This window comes from Sesamum indicum, linkage group LG1 (genome assembly GCF_026168435.1).
Source record: "Sesamum indicum cultivar Baizhima isolate 11 linkage group LG1, ASM2616843v1, whole genome shotgun sequence".
Lineage (NCBI taxonomy): Eukaryota > Viridiplantae > Streptophyta > Magnoliopsida > Lamiales > Pedaliaceae > Sesamum > Sesamum indicum.
Window position 1 is genome coordinate 11,592,369 of NC_142657.1, and position 12,253 is coordinate 11,604,621.

A 12,253-nucleotide genomic window follows, 5' to 3' on the forward strand; every position below is an offset into this window, starting at 1 on the left:
TAATTAAACTTCGTGGATCAACTTTAGTTATTTTTAAATGGACTAAATTATCCTAATTTTTTGGTAGGGAGAATAAGTTTGGAATTTTATTAGGTAGAATAATCGGAAAAGAAGTAAATTTAGATGTATATGAAATTCATACGAAATTTAATTTTATTTTCGTTTAAAATTGAGCGAAAACGTAAAAGTATAAGGGTTAAAACTTAAAAATATATATTTTTATTTTTATTTACTCCATTATCCATATATATATTTTTCTCTGATTCTTTTCCTTTTTTCGCGGATAATACTGGTATATAATTTTTTAATAAAGATAACTAAATCTCTAAAAAAAAACTACTATGTCATCAATCATTGGTAGTCATTTCTATTTTATTTAAACTAAATAATTTAGAATAAATACACAACACTTATTTTGACGAATACTTTTATTAATAAATTTTTTTATTCTTGTTTTACTAATAAAAAATTTTAAATTTTTATATACTAAAATTATTTTAGTACAATATTAACTTCTCTATTTTCTTATATAAAATAAAGAGAAATGATTAATTAGTAAAATTATAAAAATATTTTCTTCTCAATCTAGTTCTCTCTTACCAAATGGTAAAAAGTATTTGAAATTCACTCTCTTTCTAATCATACCAAACAATTTGAAAAAGAATTATTATTCTTTTCCTCCCAATTATCTTTTTACTTTCCCTCCCCCTTTCACGTTTTCTTTCCTCTCACTCGAACCAAACAAACTCCAAGGACTCATTTACTTCGGTGATAGAATCAGGTTAGTATAGATTAACGATGGATAAAACGTGGGACGAAATAAAATTATCACACTATATGCATACCTTGTTTACTTATATCGATAAAACTAATTTTACGGTTTCTTGTAGTATATATTCAGGATAAAATACGTAACAGTTTATCAATTTTCAAAATTACCTTCCCATTAAAATCCATGACCAACGAATTTCTTAAAGAAGATGAGGGTGGACTTGTTTGTATAAGTGATGGCTATTTGTAATTCGAGTTTTGAGCCTACGCACATAGGCCTCCTGAAATAATATATCCCACCAAGTTGGACGGATTAATATTATATATTTGTCAAGATCTGCAACGGACTTATAAAATTAATAATGGGTTACGACATTTATAAGTAATCGAGTAATAAGACCGACTATCTTAAAATATTCGGTCCAATCATTTAAAGCAAACATAGTCTAATTGATCACATAAGAGTATGCCATATAAATTTTAAGGATTTCAATAGGAACTTTTGGGTTACATTAGAGTTCAAGCATGGAGTTCTCCACTTGATTTCTATTACAACAACAAAGATGTTGCCAAATATGCAATGTTTGTAGAAATGGAAAATCCAAAAAAAGTGGCATCTTTTGGAGTAAAAACATAAATTTACAATTATGTTTTTCATTGTAAACAAAAGAATATAAATGTGGGTCCAACCATCAGTTGGGAAAGTTATTGAAACGTCTATCATGAAATGAAGAAATGACCTTACACTCTAAGGATCTGTGATTTTTTGTTGGGGGTGGAATGGGTCGACCCGATCCTATCCAACCCAATAACATAATTTGATACCTTAGTCGTTTGATGAACCCTAGATGACATAAAATTGTTCGCGTTATATTTATGTAACTAGTTCGAGTGGATGAAACCTATAAATATCCTGATTTCATCTCCAGATACCAGTGTGTTATGTTGTTTGCACATTCAATGTACTAATTTAATCCTCAGATTGACTTTGACTGAATTAAAGTATGTGTGAACGACTAGTATGCTTTTAGAATTAATTAAAACGAGTTTCTCTGAAGTTTGGTATAATTATCAATGTCTCCTTGTTATTTGGGAGATTACGAATACCTTTGACTTTAATGACCATCTAATAACTATCCAATATGTTAGTCCCCATCAGGTCCTATCTATTTTTATGATAAATTGGTCAAAATGTCCTTGTGGACTATGATTTTTATAATTTTACTTATTTTTAAAAATTTTCTAAAAAAAATTATGGATCAAGTGGATAATTTTTTTTACATTTTCTTAAACTTTTTTGTCCACCTCTTCCAATCTTTAATTTTTTCAAACAAATTAGAAAAAATTACAATAAGCGTAAAGTTGACAAATCTAAACCCCTATTCAAGGATTACATATTTACATAATTTCTTCAAATATCATAAGGGTATTTGTAATTTTTTAAATAATGAAAGGATATTTATAATTATATCAAATTTCAGATGAATTTGTTGTTATTTACCAATACTTTAAAGTATTTCCTATGTAATTACATAAATATTTTAAAAAAATTATAACACAGCCATATGCTTCTATTCAACTTTTTTTATTTTACCAAATGATTAGGAAAAATAAAAAATCACCAAGAGATCGTAAGCCCCGTTTGGTTAATCCAACATAGCTGGACCAAGTGAATAACTGTGGTCATCGGCCAAGATTGGCTCCGGTCGCGGTGGGTAAAGGCTCCGCACACGTCTCAGCCTCCCCAGCCTGCCTGGAGGTCGCTCGTTTCCGAGCCTGCATCTCTGCAGCTTGCGGCCCGGGGACTTTCCTGGGCTAGTTTCAAGTTGCCCAATCACTTCGTCTCCTGGTTGAGTTGTTACACATTGGTAGTGCTATCGTATATAAAAAGTTTATGACTAATTCATCAAGCGATGTGGGATAGGAATTTTATTTACCATGAGCAACAATTCCTTTTTAGTTGTACCGAAATTTATTTAATTGTACTAGCGATCATTGTTCACGTGATGCATTTGTAATTTAAATTTTTGTTATATTTATTTAATTAGGTAAAATAGATCAATATAAAGAAAACAATAATTAAGTAAAATAAAAAGATATAACATGAATTGATTGATAAAATAAATTAAATTTAGTGCATATGAATAAAAAAAAAATTATCGGTATAACTAATTAATTAAAGAGAATTATTATGAAATAAGTATGGATATGGACTTGTAAGTAGTTATTTTAAGGTTTTGAACCTTAATAAATGGTATAGATATAAGATTCAACACGGCTTGTTTTATATATATACATATATATGTATTACATTTAGCCTCTTACAAGTATAAAAATAAATTACAATGTAGCTTTATCGATAAATTATAGCAATGTTGAATAAGGAATAAAATTAAAAATTTATATAAAAAATTTTTTATAGGTATTTTATAATTCAAATTCTAACGAATGTAATTTCAAAAACTTTTGGGGCAAAACATGATTTTATAATTTTAAAAGGGATCTAAATGTAATTAACACCGGCAGTGGAAAAACACACAAGTCACAACCTTTTCATCGTAAAAAGCATCAACCTTACCAATCGAACAAAATCTGTTTTAACTTCTTGAAATTATGAGAGAATGGTTCTGAACGCGCAAAACAACACATGCAAGTTAAAGCAGAAATACATGTGAAAAATGGAGGAGGTATGCTTGTCAACGAGCGGGTATCGCCCTACCCGGAATATACTATCAACCATGTCGAAAGTACTAGGTTTATCGACCTCAAAGCCAGACGTTCTAGTCTTCAGCTCCACCTATACCAATACATTCTTACCACTACTCAGAATCCCTCACTTTCATGGAATTCTGACAACTATAAAAGGTTTAAAGACCTGCCTGTGTAGCGCAACAGGGTATATGTAAATCCTAGCAGAATCGTCGACAATTTTACCAGGTTATTGTCAGAAAACAATTTTAACCAAAATCCAACTGATTATTACACCCCGGCGCGAATATACTTAAGTGCACATGAGATCGCCCAATCACCCAAACGAGCTTCTTGATCACCTCAAAGAACATAGGATTCTGAAACGACCTCCTCAGTAGAGCAGCTCCTCGAAAACGGGATCTACGCTTTGTCCCCATTTGCCATAGTACAACTCCAGGAGCTTTTCAGCTGGCGTTACACCTAAGACAAGGAATATTCACAAAAACACATCAAATAAATGCGGTAACACAAAGGCGTAAATAAAATGTACCAAGAAAACAATTTTTAGTTGTTGGGGGGAATAAGGGGTGAGCGATTTAACGAATCTGAGGAAAACATTCCCCACAACTAATCGATGTTGATATTGCTTACCGGTATTAACGACCTCTGTTACTTCATTTAGAAATCCAGTCTCCTTGAAGCCTCTTCTTTCTAAGCCATCCTGTAAAGGAAATTACACGTCGATAAGCGGATAGGAATAGATGACAAAACACTTCGACAACTTAGATTGTCGATATCATAATTGATGCTCAGAGTTACATTATTTAACTCAAGCAAAAAGGGAAAACAAATGAAATAGTTATTAAGAAACCTTTGCCAACTTGAGAACTTCTTGTGCAACATGCTTCAGCAGTCCATCACGAAACGGTGTCTTCAGGCCACTCTTCGGTACCTACTACACAGTTCTGGATTAGGACAACTTTTTGGTTGGGTGAAGTCACTTGTATTAACCCGAAAAAGGACATTAACATATGTAAAACTCCGAGAAACATCAAGTGAAAGAAAGGGATTATTACACTAAAACCTCCTTAACTATGAAATCACCTGTACTGTTTGAATCATTGCACTGACAAGAGGCGTTTTTGTTACACAAACGCCCCTTGTTAGTGATATTTTCATTACACGGACACCTCCTCAGTGTAATGGCAACATTATTTAGATAGGACGTTAGTGTAATTATTCAAACATCAGGAGTTGAACTATGCAATTTGACCATAATTGAGGTCTTACCGTATTGAAGACTTCTATGCCTCGTCTATAAGAAATGCAAGTCAGGACAAAGATAATGTCAAACAAAACAGCAATGTCCAATTAGCAACTGGACACGGATGCTACTGATCTTGAAAGTTCGTTTCAGATCTTGATAAAAATCAAAGGCTATATTTCGAAAACAACCAGTTAATTTGTCTTACCTTATTCCTTAGCATTTGTCTTTCTTCTGGAGTCCAATCTGCTACCATATCTAGAACACTTTGTAGAGAGACCTCGTCATACAAGAGACCAACCTGAAACACCCATATATCAACAAAATATCATGATACAGACACAAATTAAAGCACAAACAAGCAGATTGCCGAATGAGGATTTTCTATCAAAATTAAAATGCATTTTGCAGGTTCAACGTAAAACACTCCACCTTCAATTTTAAGGAGATTAAGGATTCTCAAATATGGGACATTTTTAAATTTTCAAGATTCTTCAACGAATCCATGTGCATCTCGATTCTTTGCATGCAAATGAAAAAGATATACCCAGAATGCAGGCAGAGCACATAGCCTCCTCCAAGGTCCTCCATCTGCACCTCTCATCTCCAAGTATCTTTTAAGCCTTACCTGGAAAAAGATATTACCCGAACTCATCAAAACCATCAAGATGGCTTGGGTATTCATTTTCATCCAGTCAGTCTAAACTTACCTCTGGAAATATTGTTGTCAAATGATTCTCCCAGTCATTGAGAGTTGGATATTCACCAGGAAGGCAAGGAAGTTTTCCAGCCATGAAATCCTGCAGCAGATTAAAATGTTAATTAAGCAGAACTACGTATGAGTAATTTATAAGAAAGAGTCAGGGACAGATAAAAACCCGGAAAGACATCCCAGTACAATCGATATACTTTTTCTTCCGATATACAAAGTACATTGGAACATCGAGGGCATAATCTACATACTGTTCAAACCTGTGCCGACAAGAAAAGTAATGTGAAGTAGTCGGTTGAATATTTAAAACTAAATCATAAATGAAGATCCTAAGAGTTTTACAGATAGAAACACGCTGCTTTAAATAAGTTCAGCAAAACTAATTATGTGTGATCAACATGGGATGATAACGAGTGCTTCTACATAATCAAGAACCAGAAGTTCTTATTAATTTAGCTTAGAAATGTTGTAGATCTCTTTCAGTTCATAATTTAACCATAAAACACGTTACAGCCTTGAGATTACCATATTACGAAGATCAATAGAAATTAATTCCAACATCCCCACCCCAAGAGAATCTGCCAGCATTTCCACACTATCGACCATAAATACCACCAACAAATAGTAGAGCCAGCAAGACCAACCATTTCACCATGAATAGGTAAGGAGAGCTAACTTTGCAACCATCAAAAAGTTCAAGAGGAAGAAGAATAGAAAATAAAAGGAGCCAATCTCAACATCATTATGTCATATTTCTGACTGAGTACAAGAAGACAACATTGTAGAATTCCCAACACTGCAACCAGTTCCTGAAATTCACCCTCCACAAACAAACCAAAGACATAGTAGCTGTACACATTCTAACAGGATTACCACCAAGAATTTGATGGTCAAATGAGCAATAATGATATAAAACAGTACAGGAAATTAAAAGGAATGGCAGACTGGAAGATAATGCATTGGCAAGAACATGCTTAATCGTTTATCAACTTGATGAGTCATTTGTTTCAAGGTGAAGTTTCATCAAGACATGGTTGTGGCAAATAGAGTCTACGATCCACTGATATTCTAGTCAGTTGGTGGAAGCAACTCCACAGTTGTGCTTATTGAAAGAGCAGAGTGGTTGATGTCGGCAAACATGACTCCTAAAATGGATCTAGGTCAGTTTGATGGTATAGTATCAAGATTAGGTTTGGACCGAAGGATTATTCTAGTTTAGAATCTGACTTAATGGTGGTGGTGATGGTACTTTAAAGTCTCTTGATCATGGATGGTGACAGATCACAGATGTACAGATTCTTAGTGGTGATTTAAGCCAACAACTGGTGATGACATGAGGAACTTACACATGTAGTCTGTGGAACTCGTTTCAGTAAGGGGGCTAGCCCATAATAGAAAGAACATTAATCTTTGTAAGGTGATAGAGCAAATCTGGTAATAATAGATTTTACGTTCCTAGTTAAGGAGTGTTTTTATGAGGGAACTTACCCAAATGAATCATCAAAAACAAATGGCAGCATCCCAGTGCGATTATTATCAGTATCGGTCCAAATTTGGCTGTAAAGGATGAAAAATAGTTGTTGAACATAAATTCTCAGAACCTCTGTCAAAGAAACAGAGGTTCAGACTGTCATACAAAAAAAGGAAAAATTAGAAAACTGAAGGGCCTAAAGAATGGAAGGATATATAACTACCTTCTCATGCTAAGATAACCATTTGGTTTTCCTTCAGTGAATGGTGAATTTGCAAACAGCGCTGTAGCTATCTGTTTCACTAACATGTTAGATTCCACATAAACAAATGAAGCCAGCATAACCACAACCAACTTACAGGTTGTAGAGCAAGACCAGCACGGAACTTCCTTATCATATCAGATTCGGAATGAAAATCCAGATTCACCTGTAAACACAAAGGCCAATGTTTATTGAAAACTATAAATATATAGCATAGCCCCTTATAGATGGAAGTTTGAGAGCTTCAAATATAGTGTATCATGACCAAAACTAATACTGATATGGCTGAGCAAGTCACAAAGAATAAAAAGTTCAAAATGCCTTCTCACCTGTACAGTGCATGTTCGGAACATCATATCAAGTCCAAGTGTCCCAACTTTCGGCATGTAATTTCTCATAATCTCATATCTTCCCTGAGCCAAATTAATTTGTCAGTATGTATAGCAGCTCATCAGATCTTATAAAGCTTCTGGACTTTGTGGTATCAAATGGGAATGGATCAAAACATGCAACAAAATAACTCAAGGGAACATATTATGCATCATTGTCGAATGATGATGATAAACAGTCTAAAGGCAAGTTGAACTAATGAACGAACAGCTCCTTATCAATGGGGCAAAACTAAGATATCAACGTATGGTCGAATTGTCAAACCAGCAATCAGTAATTACACGAAAACATAACATTCATGTTTGGTTAGGTGTGCATTAGGCATATTGGGGGTCTCAACATCTCCAATCCTACAACTCAATTTTACAATTTATTTCTTCATTAAACTATCTGTTTTTAACATTTTCGGTTTTCCTAATTAATGCTATGTCATTCTCTGTTCACAGAGTAAACAATGCCGTTAAAAAGTCTTCCGATATATTAAACTCACATAATATAACCAACATATGGCAATACGGTTTGTCGTTCCCTGAGTGTATGCACATGCTGTAGCCCAAGAAGTTCTCAAAGAAGTTAATTAATAAATAATTACTCCATCTATCCCTAAAAGACACATTTTAAGGATGTTCAGGTATTTTTTGTTTTTTTTGTTTCTCCCAAAACACATGATTTTTCGTAGACATACTCCAATTGATCATCAACCATGCCCCTCTTTAAATCTAATTAATTAACTTTAGATATGGCAAGTAACAATTATGGTTCTATGATCAAACAGGCATTTCATCTTAATATTATAAGTTATAGTACAACATCATCTTAACATTCTTGGCATTAAGAATTTTGATCCCATTCAATTCAATTTTTGTACCTTTTAAGCAAATCATAATTCCAGGATTTATGAGTATTTCACACGTCAACCAAACTTTTTAAGAGGTGAGTGGGGCCAATTGACCCCCGCTTATAGATCATAGCTCCCCCATAGGAATATAAACATGGAGATGCTAAAGCTCCCATCTATTACACATGGCACAGCCTAAAGAGGATAGAAAACTTCCAGCTCCATTTAAAACAAAATTTTAGAAGTTAACTGTCCATTAAGATGCATAGGTACAGTCTTATCCTGGAAGCATGACAAATAGCTGTCTCCATAAAACATTAAATAGGAACATGAATTTGGTAGCGAAACTACCTTGGGCATCACTGGTATATCTTCACGTTTCCATTTTGGTTGGAAGCCAATTCCTAAAAATCCTATCCCCATCTCCTCCGCGACAGCCTTGACCTGAGTATCTCATGAAAAAACCTGTTATGCTGTGCTGGAATCTGATTTGTCTGGTTAAAATGAGGAGTCTTCAATGGAAGTACAACAGAAAGGAGCATATGTAAGAAAGGAGGGAGAGAGAGAGAGAGAGAGAAAGAGTATACACGTGCCAGCACTTTAACAGAACTCAAAGAACCACGTTTAATAGAATTACTAGAAATGCGCAGAACAAGGTAGGAGTGGTGAAAGGAACAAAGTAGCCACACCAGAATAGAAAGTCTTAAAGATGTAAAAGAGGCAGATTGACAGACCTTGCGCTTTGATTGAATGTTTTTTAAACATGATGCCTGTCAAAATTTTAAGAAAGAGAGATGGCCAAAGAGCTGCCATCTATTTCATTGATTTATGCATGACTTCAGGATATGGACAGCGTAGCATTTTCCATGTTTATAAACCAGAAACATTCAAGAATGGGAACAGCAAGTCTTCATGAAAGGAAAGAAAAACACCAGAACATCAGATATCATTATAAAGATTATACTAACCTGGTAAAGATGTGAATTGACTTCAGCACAAGTTTGATGCAAAGTTTCAAGTGGTGCACCGCTAAGCTCAAACTGGCCACCAGGCTCCAACGATATGCTTTGTTTTCCCTGCCAAAAGATAAATTAAATTTTTTTATAGAAATTACACAGAAACAACATAGCAACCGAATTCAACATGCGCTTTAACATCATGAATTTGATAAATGGAGATGTTATTGATATTTGGTTAACGTAACATGGATCAAATGCCTAATAACAGGTTTTTGAGATGAGCGCAGTTAAAGGATACAACTACTGTGGACTGTCTAGTGTAAGACGAAAACTCATAGCTGCACAACAAAAGGTTGACCACATTGCAGTAAAAGAAGGCATTACCTGTTTGAGTCCAATGATGTTGTCACCTTCCATTATTTTATCCCAATCAAATCTCTCAGAAATACCATTAAGCAGCTCCGCGATCTGTGCATAATTCATGGGTCGTAGTGTTGCAATTTCAAACCCAAATTTTTCATGTTCAGTCCCTATCCTGTATGCCAAGGATATTTCAGAGAATTAGGTGCCACAAACTGTCAATGTATGAACCATGCAACAACTGACTTTAAAATATGACTGGTTCCAGATAAACGACAAAAATTCAAATTGCTGATTGATATTCCTGTGCAATAAACCCCCCGCCTTCATACACTTGAAAGGGCCTAAAGTCTGATTAATAATTGAGGACTATAAGAAAGTGCCTAGGTTTTCAGGGCAAGTGGAAGACATATATTGATTGACACATAAGGAATAAAATATCAACATTTCAGCGCCACTGAACATCGAGGCTGGCTTACAACTTTAAACCTTGTCGTCTGTCCAAAAAGAGAATGGGAAGATGGGGAAATAGATATCATTCTTCCACATTGCCTAGCAAAAAGAGAATGGGAAGATGGGGAAATAGATATCATTCTTCCACATTGCCTAGCAGTTTCATGAATTAATCTGCTGCATGCAATTCAGTTTCATAAATTTTGGCAATGGGCTCATCAAACGGTTTGTTTCACCACGAGGTAACAAAGTTTTTGTGAAAAATTCTAGTACCAGCTTTAAAGCACATATCAACAACTGAGAATCTTCACAAGAAAGGACGCGACCAAAATCTAACTACCAATAAGAGATAGAAGTTGAACCTCCAGTTAGCCTTAGGCTTGCAACCAGAAGCAAGGTAACCCACAAGATCTTCTTTTGTGAGCGGCTCCGTTGCAATAACAGCATCTTCTGTAGGAGGACTTGCAGCAACAGTTAACCAATGCCCTCGCTTCCGTTGTACTTCAGTGTCATCCATACTCCAGCTTTGAGCTGCCTTTAAGAAACTCTGAGAGGCGGGACGGAAACCAAAGCAAATTTCCTTACTTTTTGCTGTCCCCATGGTGCTGGAAATGTTATTAACCCCATTGTATCTAGCTTTTGGCTGTATTGTTTCAGTACAAACGCAGTGCAATGAACTCGGGTGGGACATCAACGCCATACCTTCAACCTGAAAATTCAAGCATAGAAATATTTAAGATATCATCGCGAATCTAAATTGGTTTCTACTTCACCTTTGTGAACTAGAAGGTCCACTGAATATAATTGGTCCAAATTAGAGTTCCAAAATGGAAAGAGGTTGTTCGCTTTCTGACGCAACTAAAAACGTAACGACAAGGTCGCAAATGCCACATTTAATGATCTAAACTCCTTAATTGAAGTTTCAACAGAAAATCAGCATATAACAACACAGAATCTACACATACCAAAACGATTTCGAATTTCTCATCATTGGTTCTCCTGAGCGACAAATCAATAAAGGATTCTTCTTAAGAATGACTAGTACACATTCAGTCAATCAAAGGTCACAATTACTTTCAGAAGTTATAGGGCGCGCAGAATTATCAATAACTCAAAATACATAGATCATACAAACCTTACTCAACTCACTTCAATGCAATCCCCAAAAAAGACAAGAAACGCAGACACTAAAACTACAAATCACTGCACCTTTCACGTCGTTCAAAAGCAATAGACTTTATCTTTTTTTTCACTGATTCCCCTTCACCTCAATAAACTAGCAGTATTTCCAGTGACCAATCCCAAAACACAAGATAAAATTTTTCATCACTTTAGTTCCCAGAATCATGTCATCCTTCACAAAATGCACTAAACCAAGCAAATTAAGCAAGAATCAAGAAACTCAAAACACCAAAATCAAAATAAATGTATTAAACTCAAGATCAACCATGGGACTCACGGAAAAATCGAATCTTGAAATTCCAAAAAGCAAACAAAAACCTACAGAGCAAGAAAATACCAGTAGCGCCTTTCAAAAATTTCCACTTTTGATTCTGGGAATATGTTAGTTAGAGCGGAAAGAGTGTCTTTGCTCCTCAGTGTCCTTATGATGCGCTGGTCTTGTGTATTCTACATTTAAGAATTTGATACACACACATATATAGAAGAAGTTGGTGGGTAGGGTGGGTAGGGGGGGGAGGGTGGGAATGGTTGTCTAAATTGAAGATCATCAACTCTAAAGTCTAAAGTGTTAAATTGGTTGAGTGAATTCCACAAGCCAAGAAATAAAAATGTTCACTACAAGTTATTGGATTTTCATTCAAATACCCCAAATTTGATTTTATTGGATTTTCACAATTTTATATTTATTTTACAAAACTTAATTTCAAAAAGATAATCTCAATATTTTAAATATTATAAAAAAGAAACCATACATAAAAATTAATTAAAATATCAAATTAAATAATTACTTTAAAACCATAGTTGAAATTGTGTTTTTTTTTTAAGATAATTGTTGTTATCTTCATTTTTCTAAATAAGCATGTTTTTCACATTTTCATCTACACAAATACTAAGGTAATC

At 34.5% G+C, this 12,253-nt stretch overlaps 1 protein-coding gene and 1 non-coding gene across 2 annotated transcripts; both read right to left on the reverse strand.

The window, feature by feature from the left end:
- Positions 1-2,390: 2,390 nt before the first annotated feature.
- On the reverse strand, positions 2,391-2,624 carry LOC148789460 (RNase MRP). Its single transcript, XR_016062687.1, has one exon.
- Positions 2,625-3,461: 837 nt separating this feature from the next.
- LOC105157843 (glutamate--cysteine ligase, chloroplastic) lies at positions 3,462-11,848 on the reverse strand. The gene is made up of 16 exons (XM_011074343.3): positions 11,691-11,848; positions 10,534-10,880; positions 9,743-9,893; positions 9,368-9,475; positions 8,751-8,843; positions 7,501-7,584; positions 7,269-7,337; positions 7,133-7,203; positions 6,927-6,995; positions 5,605-5,698; positions 5,437-5,526; positions 5,274-5,354; positions 4,935-5,027; positions 4,334-4,414; positions 4,114-4,183; positions 3,462-3,942 (listed from the first exon to the last, which is right to left on the reverse strand). Exons 2-16 carry the CDS (start codon positions 10,869-10,871, stop codon positions 3,854-3,856), a joined length of 1,581 nt encoding a protein of 526 aa, XP_011072645.1. The 5' UTR covers positions 10,872-10,880; positions 11,691-11,848; the 3' UTR covers positions 3,462-3,853.
- Positions 11,849-12,253: the final 405 nt, after the last annotated feature.